General features: G+C 34.8%; 2 protein-coding genes across 2 annotated transcripts; both read right to left on the bottom strand.

Moving 5' to 3' along the window:
- Positions 1–736: 736 nt before the first annotated feature.
- LOC133862626 (serine carboxypeptidase-like 7) lies at positions 737–4,512 on the bottom strand. The gene is made up of 14 exons (XM_062298469.1): positions 4,373–4,512; positions 4,139–4,284; positions 3,758–3,834; positions 3,538–3,660; positions 2,908–3,010; positions 2,783–2,820; positions 2,417–2,518; positions 2,183–2,269; positions 1,940–2,086; positions 1,789–1,860; positions 1,592–1,710; positions 1,024–1,137; positions 900–945; positions 737–820 (listed from the first exon to the last, which is right to left on the bottom strand). Exons 1-14 carry the CDS (start codon positions 4,510–4,512, stop codon positions 737–739), a joined length of 1,398 nt encoding a protein of 465 aa, XP_062154453.1.
- Positions 4,513–11,433: 6,921 nt separating this feature from the next.
- On the bottom strand, positions 11,434–12,199 carry LOC133864060 (uncharacterized). The gene has a single exon (XM_062300256.1). It carries the CDS (start codon positions 12,160–12,162, stop codon positions 11,569–11,571), a length of 594 nt encoding a protein of 197 aa, XP_062156240.1. The 5' UTR covers positions 12,163–12,199; the 3' UTR covers positions 11,434–11,568.
- Between the last annotated feature and the right edge of the window lie 3,188 nt (positions 12,200–15,387).

Here is a 15,387-nt window from a genome sequence, read left to right as displayed (position 1 = left end):
CACTTAAAACATAATGGATCAGTTAGTATAAAATGAGTATAATAGTCCTCAAGGCGTAGTTCAATCGGCTAAAGACAACGCTTCATGAAGCGATGGTCACTAGTTCGAATCCCCCTCTTCTTCTTGTGTGGACATATCAAAAAAAAAAAAAAAAAACTTTCCTCCATATCTCCAATTTCTTCAGGTTGTTTCTCTCTCTGATTCAAAATGAAGTTTTATTTCATTTTTTCTTTGATCTTCAATGTAAATTAATTCTTGCATTCTGTTTCTCAATTCATAACTTTCCTACATCGGATCGAGAATTTAATTCATCTGCTTCTTCCTGTTGGTTGTTCTGGATAATATTGAGAATGGTTTTGGGGTCTTGATTCCAATCTTCATTGTCCCATGTTTGGATGCTGAGAAAATTAAAAAACTAATTTACCGAAGTCAAAATGGTGGTGTTTGGCCCATTTGGGTATTGAAAAAGTGAGTAGGTAAAGTAGAGAATTTTGATTTTGGTATAGCTATAATAGATAAACCAGTGCTAGAGATGCTCTAAGTTTTTTTTTCTTTTTTTTCCTTGGCAAATAATACAAACAAACCAAGAAGAAAAGGCAGCAACTAGAAAGGAACAAACAAAGAAAAGAAAAAGCTAAGGGGACAACATGGTAACAAAGCACATCATGGTCACTTAAGTGGCAATTATTAGCAATTTCAAGCACATCTGCTAACTGGAGCTGGTACCAAAAAGTGTTTACAGTGGTGCTTGAGAAATCCACCTTTTGAACATGGCATAGCATTCCTTAGGCCTGTACTCCGGGGCTGTGTGACCTCCTCCCTGCACAAGCCATACTAACTAAAATTCCACTCATTTTCACTTGGCATGACATTTATTCTAGAATATTATTCTTTCTTGCCTTTACAGTCGCATATGTGAGGTGGTTTGAGTATCCCCTTGTGAATCTGCATAAAAACGACAACAATCACAACTTGTAACAGAACCCTAAATTGTTAAACACATCTGTCTAACTATAGGCCTACCCGGCAACTTGAAGATCTACCAGCCATGGCCGCCACTCATCAACAATGGACAAATTTAGAGATTTGATCCACAATTGGGTTCCCAAGTATGGCATATTCATGTCATGATCACCACTGCAGAACAGGTATGTATAGTATTAGTACAGTCAGTTTTGACTTACCCAACTTAATCTTATTAATTTGTGTTGCCAATTAGAATACTACACCCACTTAAAACTAGGGGTGACAATTCGTATCGTGTGTCGAGGCATAGGTATATATGCCAACCATAATTTGACCCATTTAATCAAACGGGTTAGACCCCTCAACCTCAACGTGCCAATTTCATATTGGGTTTGTGTCGGGTTCGAATCATGCCGATATATAAGTATAAAACTATATAGGTAAACCCTTACTTGGCCCATTTAATTAAATGGATTAAACCCCATAACTCTAATTTCATATTGGGTTCACGGGTCATGTAAAAAATTACCGGCCTTGCTCATAACATCTCATTTTGTTCTTTTGCAGTTTGGTACTGCTTGCAAATAGAACATGAAGTAATGGGCAGAAAGGAATGTGATCAAACCTGTATATGAGAGCTCGACAGCCTTTGCTGTTGAGATAAAAATGATAGCTTACAGTGCTCTCAACATCCTTCTGGTAATGTAAATGCATGTTGCATCGTGTCCATACACTTACTGTTCCCTGATTTTCATCATCAAAATCAATTGTAAGGTAACATCCTTTTATCAATATCTTTCTTTTTGGGAAAGCATGTTTTACCTTTCTCACATAAAGTGCTCTCTGGACACTTTTATTATTTGCCCATATGTTGCAGAGAAAATCATTATAGTTCTGTAATATTGGGCAATCTGTCATTCATATTATCACAAACACTAAACAGACCTTTGATAAGAGAAAGGTGAGGGTTTACTCTACACCCAAATCGACGAAATTCAGGTTCATAGGACTCTCCATATCTTTCTATAAGATATCTTCGATTTTCAGCTATCTTATTCAATGGACGGTTCGAAGGGCACTTAGGCTCCAAGATGTGCGGATTGTTTATCCTTTCAGTGCACTATATAAGCAAAAAATCTAATCAATAACGCAGAAAATAGTGAGAACAAAGAGAATGGTCTTTGTCAAAATGGAAAACAGTGGGTGGTCTAGTTACCTTTGAGATAGCTTGAAGATCATTTGAGCATTGTATATTGCTGGGGTCTATCTCTATGTACTCCCCTTTGCAACTCCTTTTAGCCCTCTAAGAATAAGGCAAAATGACTGACACTTTTTACAGTGAAATATGCAGAGTTGAGGCAATTGATGATAAAGGAAAACAAAAAGGTTGCAGGCGATGAATTTTTTCATTGGACTAGGAATTCTACAAGTAGGGATGTTACCAAATAACCTTGTAAAGCTCATCAGGAATGATTGCCATACGATGAGCAAATGGAACTTTTGAATTGAAGTCAAATTTTGGATCGGTTGCTGGATTACCAAGCAAATAACCCTGAAACAATTTGTAAAACATTATTAGGATGAGTAATGCTAGGAACTATATTTTTATCCCACAACTATCCCATAAAGCTAATCTGGTAGTCTCAACCAACCTTTGGACTTATGTTAAAAAATAAATAAATCTAAGGGTTAGTTGCGATTACTACATTAGCATTATGAAATAGTTGTGAGATAAAAATATAGTTTATAGCATTTTTCTTACTGAGATAGCAAGAATCTAGCAAAGCAATTGAGGAAGTGGTATTAGATCACATACTTTAAGATTGAGTAGTGGTTCGTACCCAGCTTCAATGCCTGCAACATCATAATTAATTGGGGATTTTTGTAATCAAGGTAAGCTATGGAGGCATTCAAAGAAGGATATGTTTATCATTACCATACCATCTGATATTTTTTGAACAATGATTGGAACGATCATGCCAGAATATGAGTCACCACCGATATATAGGGGATTAGCAATGAAACTGGGATGATTGAGCAACCACTGCTTAACAAGGCCGAAATTATGGGCATAAGGGAGAATTTATAAACCACAGATTTAATGTTAGACTTATGACTTTTTTACAACTTATTTTGACATGTGTCAGCATGTAATTGGAGAGTGCTATTTTTTTAGTGGTTGACATGGCTCAAATGTTATATTGACACATGTCAACAAACTATAAAAGAATTGTAAAAGAGTTGTTGGTTTATTTGAGGATTCTAATTGCACCATATCATTAGATGGACAAACATAATGGTAAAGAAGAATCAAATACTAGGCATGCCAAATTTCACATCACCAAGTTATCAATTATTATTCCCATTTTAAGTAGTGTTTGTATGGAGTAATGTTATAAGCTATATTTTTATCCTAAGCTTTTGATGTAGCACTGTCAATCAGCCATTATTTTTTTTTTCTTTCTTAACAAAAGCTTATTGGCAGTGTCACATTAGTAAAGTTTGATAAAGTGTGGTTTTTAGCATTTATCTTTTGTATTAACCGGAATGTAATTGAATTTGATGTTGCACCTTTATTAAAAAACCATAACCCTGATTGGCGTGTGTTGTATCTGTGGTCTTAGAACCTTGAAAGCTCCTTGAATATGAGAATCCAGTGCCAGCAGGTGAATCCACAAAAATTATACTGGCAACCTTGGTATATTTCACAATTAGCCAATAAACAATGTCAGGAAAAGGGAAGAAGAAGAAGAATCTGCAAGCACAAAGTCAATAAATTGCGTGCATCTACCTTAGTCCATGAGTATGGATTCAATGCCAAAGTTGGTAGGCTGCCATTGTACTTGACCATGTTGAAATGTAGAGGACCTAAAGAAGAAAAAGGCATGTGAAAAACGTGTTTATGCTCATGGACAGTAGATCAGAGCTGCATTATAGACATTCTAAATGGTGTTTTTTTGTTGTTGGAGGATTATCTTTCTAGCATGGGCGCAGCCCTATAATTGGGGTGTTTGAATTGCATGCATAGAGGAGTTACCCTATAGAGAGGGGGTTTTCGGGGCTTAATTGTAGCACTAGGAGGATCCCGGTCTGGGTGTAAGAATGACGAATTAATGTACATATTCGGTGGTATTTCTCATTATAAAGACATAATACAGAAATAAAGAGCAACCTATCTCAAAAGTAAGTCCAGAGATAGCAGAGCAGCCAGGGCCACCAGTGAACCAGAGCATAAGGGGATCCTCTCTGGGATTCCCTTCAGATTCGATAAAGTAGTAGAAGAATTGCACATCTTCCTTCTCATTCACCCCGATGTATCTGCTTACATACATTTAGAATCTTTCTTTGATTTTGAAGATGAATCTTTCACAGATATCATAAAAGGACAAAAAGATCATATACTCACCCAGTTTCAAGTTTGAAGGGGAGAGAACCAGAAAATCCCGGCAGAGACTTAATACTGGAGAAAGGAACCGCAGGCTTCGAGAAAAGCAGTTGAAGAATAAAGTGGAAACATACACACCTGAAATAGCTGGCTGCTGCCATTGCTGTAAGTTGCTCTTGGTGTACATGAAAATATATATGAAGTCCCTCACTAGAGTTTGCGTGGCTGTTCAGGTGCTCAGAGTGTCCATTTGTTTGCTAATATTTGTTGCATGTTAGTAAGGTGGTACACGGATCAACAACCACATGGCCTCCTTTGTCCCCCCCTTTTTTTTTGAACGGGCTTTGTCCCCCTTTTGTCACACTCTGGCAGGCTGGGGTGGAACTAGAAATTTTGATGTCGGGGCCCCAAAAAAAAAAAAAAAAACTTTTTTGGGGGACGGAACAATAAATTTTTGGGGGTCTATCTTATAAAAAGATGTAAATTTTAAAATTTTGGGAGGGACAACATAGATCGGACTTTACGTTGGAACAACATAACTGTCGGCACAAATAACCCCTGAATCTTCAAGAAAAAAGGAAAAGGATTCTCAAAAGACCAAAATAACAAGTTACACTCTTTCAAAGCCAAGGGTTTCTTATACAAATACTACAAGCTTATACAAGCAGAGGTTGTGGAAGAAAATTATGTAGTATGCTTTGTCTATCTGAATGACCTGCAGAAACTAAGATTCCCTACAAGGCAGCCCACAAAGAGGGGGCTGTGGGCTCATCTGCTCTGGGCATCTTGAGGTGCGGGTTCACAGGAGTGTACAAACAGTTATAACCGACGGTTATTGGCTAAAACCACTAACCGCTAACCGCCTAGCGGTTATTTCATTTTACCAACCGCCTCCGCTAACCACCTAGGCGGAGGCGGTTATTTTTATAACCGCCGGTTAGGGGTTATTACCTTAATAACCAGCGGTTATATAACCGCTTTTGAAGATGGGTTTTGGGCCGGGTTTAAACCGGTTTTAGGCAGGGTTTACACTTGTTTTGGGCCAAGTTTACACCGGTTTTGGGCCGGTTTTTGTACAGATTTTAATTTTTTCAAGAAAATTTTTTAATACTTTTTGGGCCTTTTGCCCTTTGGTACAAAATTAACAAATCTAAATACAAAATTACAAATCTAAAACACAAAGGCACAAACAAATAACCATATAACCAAATCCAAATAACCAAATTCAAAACCAAAAAAATTACAAATCCAAATAACCACGTAGATATTCCAAATTCCGAAACCAAACAAATCCAAATAACCAAATATTCAAAGGCATTACAAATTCAAAATAACCAAATTCAAAACCAAAAAATTACAATTACAATTCCAAATAACCAAAACCAAAACATTACAATCAAATTAATCAATAACCCTTTGATACTAACATCCTTCTAGATATTAGATAAGGTCCAAGTATGTTTCGGTCCTTGATTGAGCGCCATCTACAAAAGAAGAAGCTTTAGTTAATTGAAAAGTAAGTTTCAAAAATAATAATTGCATAAATGAAAAGTTACTACTAATTTACAAACATTTACCTTCTTCATCAAAGCTTTCCACAAATTCCTCCAACTCCCGAATGTCAATTGGAGTATTCCTTATCCAAGTTTCTCATGGAAGAATTAATATTATTGATAGTGAGATTGAGAAGCACATCATTATGTTATAAAAGCATGAGAATCAAAATTCTATAAGGAAATCAAATTTCTAGCGAAAACTAAAAATGACAGGAAAAACACATTCAATCCTCAAAGGTTGCGGTTTTCACGATTTACAGAACATGGTGTATTTCTTATTCAACCAAAAATGAAAAATTGAAACCCTAAAATGAAGAAATAATTCTAACATCCAGTAAATAGAGAACAATTAGATATTCAGAACATTATATAATATATAGTATATACCAATAGCCATCACAAAGTTTAAAATCAACCCAAAATGAAAAATCGAATCCCTAAAGTGAAACCTTAAAACAAACAAAAATCGCACACGGTGACACACCCTAAAAAAGCTAAGACAAAAGCCCTAGATAAATCAAAATCCCAAACAGTACACAACACACCCTAAAAAAGCTGAGACAAAAGCGTGAGAAAGCGAGAGAAATTGAGAAAGAGTGGAGAAGCTTACAGTGCAGCAACGGCGGAGACAAGCGGCGGCGAAGAGGTAAAGGCTGGACGTCGTAGAGAGTGGAGGGGAGACGAGAGGCAGAGGCTGGGCGATGTGGGCGAGCGGCAGTCGGCAGAATGAGGTGAGGAAAATTAGAAAACGATTCAACCCTAAACCTAAAAGAGTAAAATATACTTATATATGTTGCCCAAAACGACGCCCTCCAAGTTTTTTACTTTTTAATTTTTATATTTTAATATATATATACATAAGAAGTTAGCGGTTATTAACCGTTTTTCCCAAACCCTATAATCGGTAATCGCCTCTGCATGGACGGTTAGCGGTTATAAGCGGTTGGCGGTTAGCGGTTTTAAAGCGGTTATAACCGCACCGTTTGTATACCCCTAGGTTCACCTACTTGGAGCAAGTGGGCCCTGCATCTCCCTGTCTCTCTCTCTATGGGCTGTCCAAATTGTAGTGCAATTCAGACACCCCAATCATAGAGGATTATGATTCTTAAGCACGGGATTTACAAGTTATTTAGGAGGAGATAATAAAGAAACACATTACTTCTTGAGTCGACTATTGTTGCTACAAACTCTACATTCACCTAAACCTCTACAATACTATAATTTTGTGTTCCTCAATTTGAGACAGATTTTTCTTTTTATCTTGTGTGACAAGAAAAGAAAAGAAGAAGAAGAAGAAGAATGATCTACAATAAAATAAAACTATATATATGTTTCACCAAACTTTTTAATATAAAAATATGAAGATAAAGTCTCCAAACTTTGAAGGACCCACGCTGCACCTTAGCCATATATACATCACTCTAGCAGATGTGGAACAATTGCAATTATATTATTAATATTATTATTTTTACAAACATCAAATGGACTATTAATCTTTCTTCCAAATTTCAAACTCTATCCCTCTCCATCTCCCTTGCCCGTTTATTTATTCTGCCATATCGAATCCGGATCTCCCTTGAAAGAGGATATTAAAGCTGTTAAAGTGTCCCACATTACTAAGAGATCCTTGTCTTGTAGACTTTATAAGCCATGTTAAAGTGTCTCACATTGTTAAGAGATCCTTGTCTTGTAGACTTTATAAGCTATGAACACCCCTCCTCTCTTAAAGCGTCTTTTGAGAGTGAGTAAGGCCCATAGACTTTTACAAGAGCTACCACTTGATGATAAAGGGATTATTAGAAATAAATAATAAATAAATAAATCAGTAAAAGATTGTTATAATGTTTTTTTTTTTTTGTTGATTTTGTTCCTTGAACGAGTAATTCATTGACCAATAAAATAATCTAAAGATCAAGGATAAAAAGTAGTGGATCAGTCCCATGTCTTATGATCAATATTCTCTGTCGGCATTAAAGAAACTCAATACATTCTTTATAACTAAGTTTAATCCAACAGATCAATTATAAAAGTAGTGGCTTAATGTTAAGATATTAATTACATGATTAAATTTTATATTTTTTGTCGGCTTAAATTTTTTAGGTACGTGGTGGGACAGTGTCAAAATACTAATTTAAGTAAATAAATTTATCTTAGTTTTTTTTTTTTTTTTTTATCACTAAACTGATTTAAGTCTCAACAGGCCAGAGAGTAGTGTTTTCCTATCGGACACAAATTTAATATTCGGCAAAGTACTCATAACGCAAGTATTATCCAAAAAAATTACAGCACTCCAATGCTTAAGTAAGAGATAGATATTTAAATAGTAATGTTATTTAATGTATAACAGTGAAAATCGGTCCTTAAATTAATACTTAAAAAAAATAAAACTAAAATAAATTAATAGGTGATTTGCACGGATACATTATCTTAGTTGTATGATAGTTATATAGTAATCAGATTTCCCTCCTAGAAAAAGTAGGCCTATACTTGTGCTGGATTGAATGAGAAGGTCAAAGTAACAAACTCTTTAGCAAATCCAAGTTAGTTTCCTCAACAATGACTCGTGTTGTTATAAGACTAACACTACTTAATTGAAATGCTAATTTTATTAATCGAAAAAATCTTAAAATAAAGAAAATAAAAAGAGAAATATATATGTGGTTTTATTTTCTTGAACATCTTTTGTCCATCTCTGTATAAAGATATGCAAATCTATTATTAAATTTGCGAGACTTAGATCTCATAGATCCAATAATAAATTTGTAAAAGAGATGTACAAAATATGAGTAAAATAATAACACAAACACATTTCAAATAGAAATATTTAACATTAATTACTAACCTTCAATTGAAAAAGTAGTTGATCAGGGGTGAAAAGTAGAGGGCCAATCTCATCTCATTCAACTTAATTTGTTGGCATTAAACCAATTCACAAAAACCCCAACCATGGCAATCTCACCATAAAGCTTCCACTTTATTGATGAAACTGTGTGTTAAAGAATAGACGTTGGGAAAAATTTATGTCCTTTTGATAAACCATCTTCTTTATTTATGAAATTCGATATCAAGTTTCTCTAGGGGCCTTACGATGACTTGTAATGGTGTATTTGTCACGGCACGATTTCTTTGCAGCTTGAGGGCATGAGGGACGGGATCAAAATTTCTTATTGAGAGGAGTCAAAGCATGATTGAGAGGCCAAGTCTTTAGTTTGGTACCTCGGTACCTGCTTGAGAGCTTGTTGTTATTGTGCACAATAATGATGAATAATATGAGATCGAAAAAAGGAAAATAAGAGAAAATTAATACACAGATTTACATGGTCGGGCAATGTGCCTACGTCCACAAGTGTGTGGCTATATTTCAGTATATAATTTATGGGATTTAGAGTTACAATATAACATATTTGTATGAAAACCCTACTGTACGGATATATATGAAAAAGCTGAAAATACCATGTATTGTACCGCGGAGCGTTGCTCCCACACCCACACAACCTATTCATCCTAGGTCAGCATAAACTTAATCATGCCCAATGGGCCAATTGTCGGAGCTCAATTCCATTCACTTTGCTCCACTACGCATCGACAACTGGCCACCTATACTAATATTTTAATACTACTCTTTATGCTTGAACAAATATGAGCCACTTGTTCCGACAAAACTTGTAATTCAATTTGGCATCACCAAAAGAAGCATATCACAAGAATTGAGAAGGCCTAACTCTCACATGAAGAAGAGCCCCGACAGCTTCTGTTTAACACTTTTCTCACCAACCTCGTTGGTGAATTTCTGGTTGCAAGGGCATTCAATTATGCCCTAAAGAGCAAGTTAAGAAGTACAAAAATCACATCATATTCGTGAATGCTTGTAGAAAAGGGAGAAACTCATGGCTGATGGAGATCGAAAGTGCATGTCATGACCAAATGATGTATAATTTATTGGGAAAATCTTTCAATATGGGCCTTTTTCGTTTTCATAGTGTCTCTAGCAATATCTAATTGTTTATTTTGTCTCAATTATTGGCTTATATACCATATATAATTTAACCTATCTTTTTGTGCTGCAACTTATTAGGAAGCTGATGAATACAATTTAGAAGTGAGAAAGTAGCACTAAAGGATCTAGGAACTTATTAGGACCCCTCCTTTAACCCTCGTCCCCTTTCTATTGCTTTTTTTTTTTTTAAAAAAAAAAAAACAAAAACAAAAAAACATTAGCTTTGTCAATCAGGAATACATATGGGTCCAAACTCTGAATACATGGGCTACCACCGACTAAAGCTTCAATCTTTTTCTACTAAAACATAATGGATGATGATTAGAGCTCCATGTCACGGCCGAACTACACTCAAAGCTTTTAAATTATCATCTAATTTGGAGTGTCTTCCCAAATTTTTAATTTATGAAGTGTTTTTTATTAATCTCTCACTCAATTTACAAAGTCTATCAGGGTGAGAATTTTTCGTTAAATTAAACGGCAAGAGCATCACGTGATATAAAATATCTATTAATTATACCCTCATAAAATTTGTAAATTAGAAATATACCCTTATTTTTAAGAAAAGAAAAAACTTCACTAGGAGGTGACCCATGGCCAGCCGTGGGAGGGTTTTTTTTTTTTTTTTTGTCTAAACTTTTTATCTTTCGCAAGATATTTTGCACGTAACCCGTTAGTTAGGATTTAATAGAAAATCCCAATAAAATGAAACATTCACTTCCCCATTTGGCCTAACTTCTTGTGTAGCCATTATTCAATTTTCTCATTTACATGGTAATTATTTATTGCAGGATTTTGTTACTTCGCCCATAGTGTGACCAGGGCAAAAAAATAATTTACACAAGCCAAAAACTCGACATAAACCCAATACGAAATTAGCAGGTTAGGGTTAAAAGGTCTCATTCATTTAATTAAATGGATCAAGTTAAATAGACTTATATAGTGCAATAGACGACGTAAGGGCTAACATTTTTTTGACATGATACACGAATCAAACACAAAATTTATAGGGTAGAGTTGAAATGTCTAACTTATTTAATTAAATGAGTCGGATTAAAATTGACGTATATAATTTTGTACTCATATAAACTCTGATATGACCTACACCCTAATTGAATATGAATTTTCATCTCTAATCTGTATATATATCTTGAGACGAAAATGTCATTGTAGAACTTTGCTCTCTTGGTGCTTCTAAGGTCAACAAATCTTTCCCCTTGATTGAGTACTGGGCCTACTGGCACTTAGAGAGTCAGAATCCTGCCCCTTGATTAGTAGGCAAGGCCAGGCTAGAGAAATCTAAAACGTACGTGTACATTTCTGCAAAATTGAAATAGCATAACATACTGAAGTTTTGAATTCTGTTCATCGAATTTTCACAAGTACTTGAAACAACAACATCAGACAATATCACACCACAGAATCCAAAGCCTCAAACACGAGCGACGGAAAACATACATACATACATATATATATATATATATATATATATATATATATATATATATATATACACTTCAAGATCGAAATAACAAAAAACAAAGAAACAATTACTTCAAGATCGAAATAACAAAAAACAAAGAAACAATTAACTATATATATATGATAAAAACGAGGGACAAGAAAGCTTCCTGTTCTTCAACCTCGTTTCCATATAATGTTGCTTAAAACACCCTCGTTCTCCTATTGACAGCGTAGCTTCTGCTTCTTGGATATACATGATCTGTGTTGACCTTGATATCATCTTCTCCAAAATCGCACGGCTTGTCTTCATCGATCCTCCCGAAACCAACGCTACGGCTCCGAGAGAAATTATTAGGCGGTGTAGTCGTCGGAGACTTTGCAGGCTGCTGTTTTTGAGGGAGATCCCATTGAGCTTTATTGGCTTGGCTTCTCGTAGAAGCAGCTCTCATGAGCTCCCGGAAATCTTCATTGTTGGTGGATCTGGCGCTGTTGGTGCTGAAGCTCTTTGGCAGAGTGGATATTTGTGGCGTGGGGCATCCCATGGCCATGCCGTAGTCCAGGCGTCCGGAGCATTCATTCATGCCTTGGATGTAGAGGTCCCTCAGCTTTATCAGGATTCTAATGGGTGCCTTCATGCACCAGCTCAGTTTACTTTCTTTTTTATTCTCCTTTTTTCCCATGTTACAGGACACAAAGAGAGAGAGAGAGAGAGAGTGAGAGAGAGAGTCGACAATTGGATAGTGGAGGAGGTTTATGTAGTATATGCTCCGATGAACATTGGAGGACTGAAGCATTGGAGGGACGTGTGCCTTGGTGACGACGACTTTCTTTTCTTTTTGGCGAGTAAAACGTATATATGACTGCGGTGACTTGGTCAGAATATTATATATTATTTGGAACAGAAATTAGCAACAAATTGGTGGAATCAATAATATAATAAAGTGGCATGTTGCACGTACATACATATCATGATCCTCCTAAACAATTGAACAATCCAATTTTTAAGATAAATAATTTAAAAGGATCATATAATCCTACATATATTTTTAAATCATGTGAAAAGTACATACTTTTTTAGTAATATAAATAAAAATATATGTATTTTTTACATAATTTAAAAATACATATCACTTTGTTAGATTGGTTCGTACCTAATTGTTTTAAACTAGTTTTTATCCATTTAATTGAGAAGAGGACACATTAAAGAACCGAGACATATTAAAAGAACAATAATTGAGAGAGGAAAGAGATGAAAAGGAAACGTGTGATAGCCGTCAGAAGATACTCGATCGGCCGTCGATCTCCGACGTTGAACCTTCATCTTCTTTTGGTGTACATAAATTTTGTCGATTATTAAAAGAAACAAAAAAAAAAGAAAAAGAGGAAGGATAAAATAGTAGAATATACTGCAAAGTACGGCAACAAATTAAATATCAATTGATAATTATAATCTAATCACGGGTCTAACTAATGCTCTACTTAAATGGATCAATTTTATGAAGTTGACTTCTAGCTTGTTACCAATTTGTGGACATTTTTTTTTTGGCCAAATTAGTCTTCATGTCTACGCATAATCTGGCTCTTGAATATAATTTATGTCAGTGTTAGACGTTAAAATTTAAGAAAAAGTGATCACATCATTGTCTTTCTTTCTAAAATACTCACATTTTTATTTTTGAAATATCATAATTATAAAAAAAAAAAAATACAAAGGTGACAGAACCACTCTCACGAACTTTGAGGTGGTTGTTGGCCACCCCTTTTGGATTTTACGGGAGCTGAACTACCACATTTTTCATTTTGGGTAGTTCCGAATTACTCCTGAAAAATGTGGGATACGATGGTTTTATTTCGGCCATTCTTTAGTGTTCTTTTTTTAAAAAAAAAAAAAGTTTCACTTCTTTATTATTTTATTATTTAAAAGAAAAGATATGGTATTTTAGGAAGAAATAGAAAGGGTAACAATTCGTGTGTCGGGTTCAGGTTGTATCGAAGCATAGGTATATATAAGACTATATAAGCTAATCCAAACTTGACCCATTCAATTAAAGGAGTCAAACCCATCAATCCTAATCCACTAATTTCGTGTTGGATTCATATTCAGTTTGTTGGTCGTATAAGAAATTGCCAACACTAGAAAAGAAAAAAAAAAAAAAAAAGACAAAAAGTGACCACATTCGACTCACTCACTACTTTTTCATTCATTTTAATTTCCAACCGTGACGGAATAATCTTTTTTACAATTAATAGTAGTTTGACGTATTCATACGCCACTTTTTTTAAGTTTAGCAACGTAAATGAAATTGTGGTAATAGTTTGAAAGGCTCCAAAGTGTTTTTTTCCCAAATAATAATGCAGACAAAATTAGGAACCTGAAAATAAGAAGTTCGATTTTCTTTACTAGGATTACGATTGCTATGTTTCTGTTAATATCGTTTTGTCGATGCCTACTTAGTTTGATGTAACGTTTATAGATGAAGATAATACTGTGGTCCTTTGGACGGCAAAGGATTTGTTTTCATTTTCTGTTTCGCGATATTCAAACGTGAATGAACAGTTTTTTCTTTGCCATGTGATTCAACAGCGTGCCTACGTGTCCTCATACCAAGTATCTATAACAAAAACAAATGATGGTAGTTAAGAAAATTAACACAAAAGAAAGAGCCAAAGAAAGTGACATGAGAGATGGAGGGAGAACAAAAAAAAGAGTAGAATTAACAAATGTTCCCTCCTCTTATCTCTCTTTTTTTCTACTCTCCGTTCTTATCTTTCCATTTTTTTTTTCTTTTTCTTCTTTTTAGGTGTTCTTCGATCAGATCAGTATTTTTAGCTTTTCCGCTATACATCCGTACATCCATCTCTGTGTTGTGCTGTTCATCTATTCCTCGGCCGCTACTACTGTTTGTTGGTTATATTTTTGTTTTGAATAATAATTTTTTTTTCTTCTTTATATCTGTCATTATGGGCGATCTATGACATAAATGTTAGTCAAGTATGAGGGTATCGGTACGTTATCTCTCACGACCTGGAAAGTTTGGTGTGAGGGGTTATCTCTCACGGTCGTTTTAAATAAATTTTTCTAGGATATTTAGCTACCATTATCTTAAATTTAATCTGCTCGAAGCAGATCCGCTCTTTAACTATTCTTGCACATGGGTTAGCGAAAGATGAAAGCCATAAATAACACTTTATTGTAAGAATTTTGTTTGTCTCTATGACTATATAACCCCATATATAGCATGTGGCTATGATTTGCAGAGTTTTATGTTTTGTGATTGAAGAGCTTATGCTCATGATCTTTGATCAATGAAATATTCAGATATTTCGTTAAAAAAAATAATAATAAATAAATAAATTGATAACACAAAATTATGAATAATGGGTTATCATTTGTTTATGGAAAAAAGAATGGCTTATCTCATGGAACGTGATAAATGCAAATTTTATAAAAATATTAGGGTTAAATATATATTTGCCCCCTGTGCTTTACGACCTTTATTTTTTGCTCCCTCAGTTTCACTTTTTATCAAATTTGGTACCTGTGGTATATGAAAAGACGGAAATGGTACCTCCGTCTGATTTTCCGTCCAAAACTAACGTCCACCCACGACATTTTCTGTCATGTTATTGTCTGGATGTTGTTGGAAACAATGCGTAAAGAATTGGGTTCTGGGCTTCAAATTTTTAGGTACCTAATGACGTGGGTAGACGTTAGTTTTGGACGGGAAATCAGACGGAAGTACTATTTCCGTCTTTTCATATACCATAGGTACCAAATTTGATAAAAAATAAAACTGAGGGGTTAAAAAATAAAGGTCATAAAGCACAGGGGGCAAATATGTATTTAACCAAAAAAATTAAACTGATCATTCTTAATTTATCATATGATTTTATATTAGAATTTTAAATGTTAACAAAATATATTTTTATTATTATGACTTGTCGAAATTAAAGGCTTTAGATTAATCTACCCACAGAGACCTTCTAATTAAATGGAAATTAGGCCTGCTAAATCATAG

The sequence above is a fragment of the Alnus glutinosa genome, chromosome 3, assembly GCF_958979055.1.
Source record: "Alnus glutinosa chromosome 3, dhAlnGlut1.1, whole genome shotgun sequence".
Classification (NCBI taxonomy): domain Eukaryota; kingdom Viridiplantae; phylum Streptophyta; class Magnoliopsida; order Fagales; family Betulaceae; genus Alnus; species Alnus glutinosa.
Note: the sequence above shows the minus strand (reverse complement) of the source record. Positions and strands in the feature narration are given on the sequence as shown.

Coding starts and splice junctions, on each gene's coding strand:
- LOC133862626 (XM_062298469.1), bottom strand. CDS start 4,512: ATGGCAGCAGCCAGCTATTTCAGGTGTGTATGTTTCCACTTTATTCTT. Junction 3,835..4,138: donor TGGACTTACTTTTGAGATAG/GTTGCTCTTTAT, acceptor TTTCTTCTTTAG/GTCCTCTACATTTCAACATG. Junction 2,821..2,907: donor TGTTCAAAAAATATCAGATG/GTATGGTAATGA, acceptor ATGATGTTGCAG/GCATTGAAGCTGGGTACGAA.
- LOC133864060 (XM_062300256.1), bottom strand. CDS start 12,162: ATGCTTCAGTCCTCCAATGTTCATCGGAGCATATACTACATAAACCTC.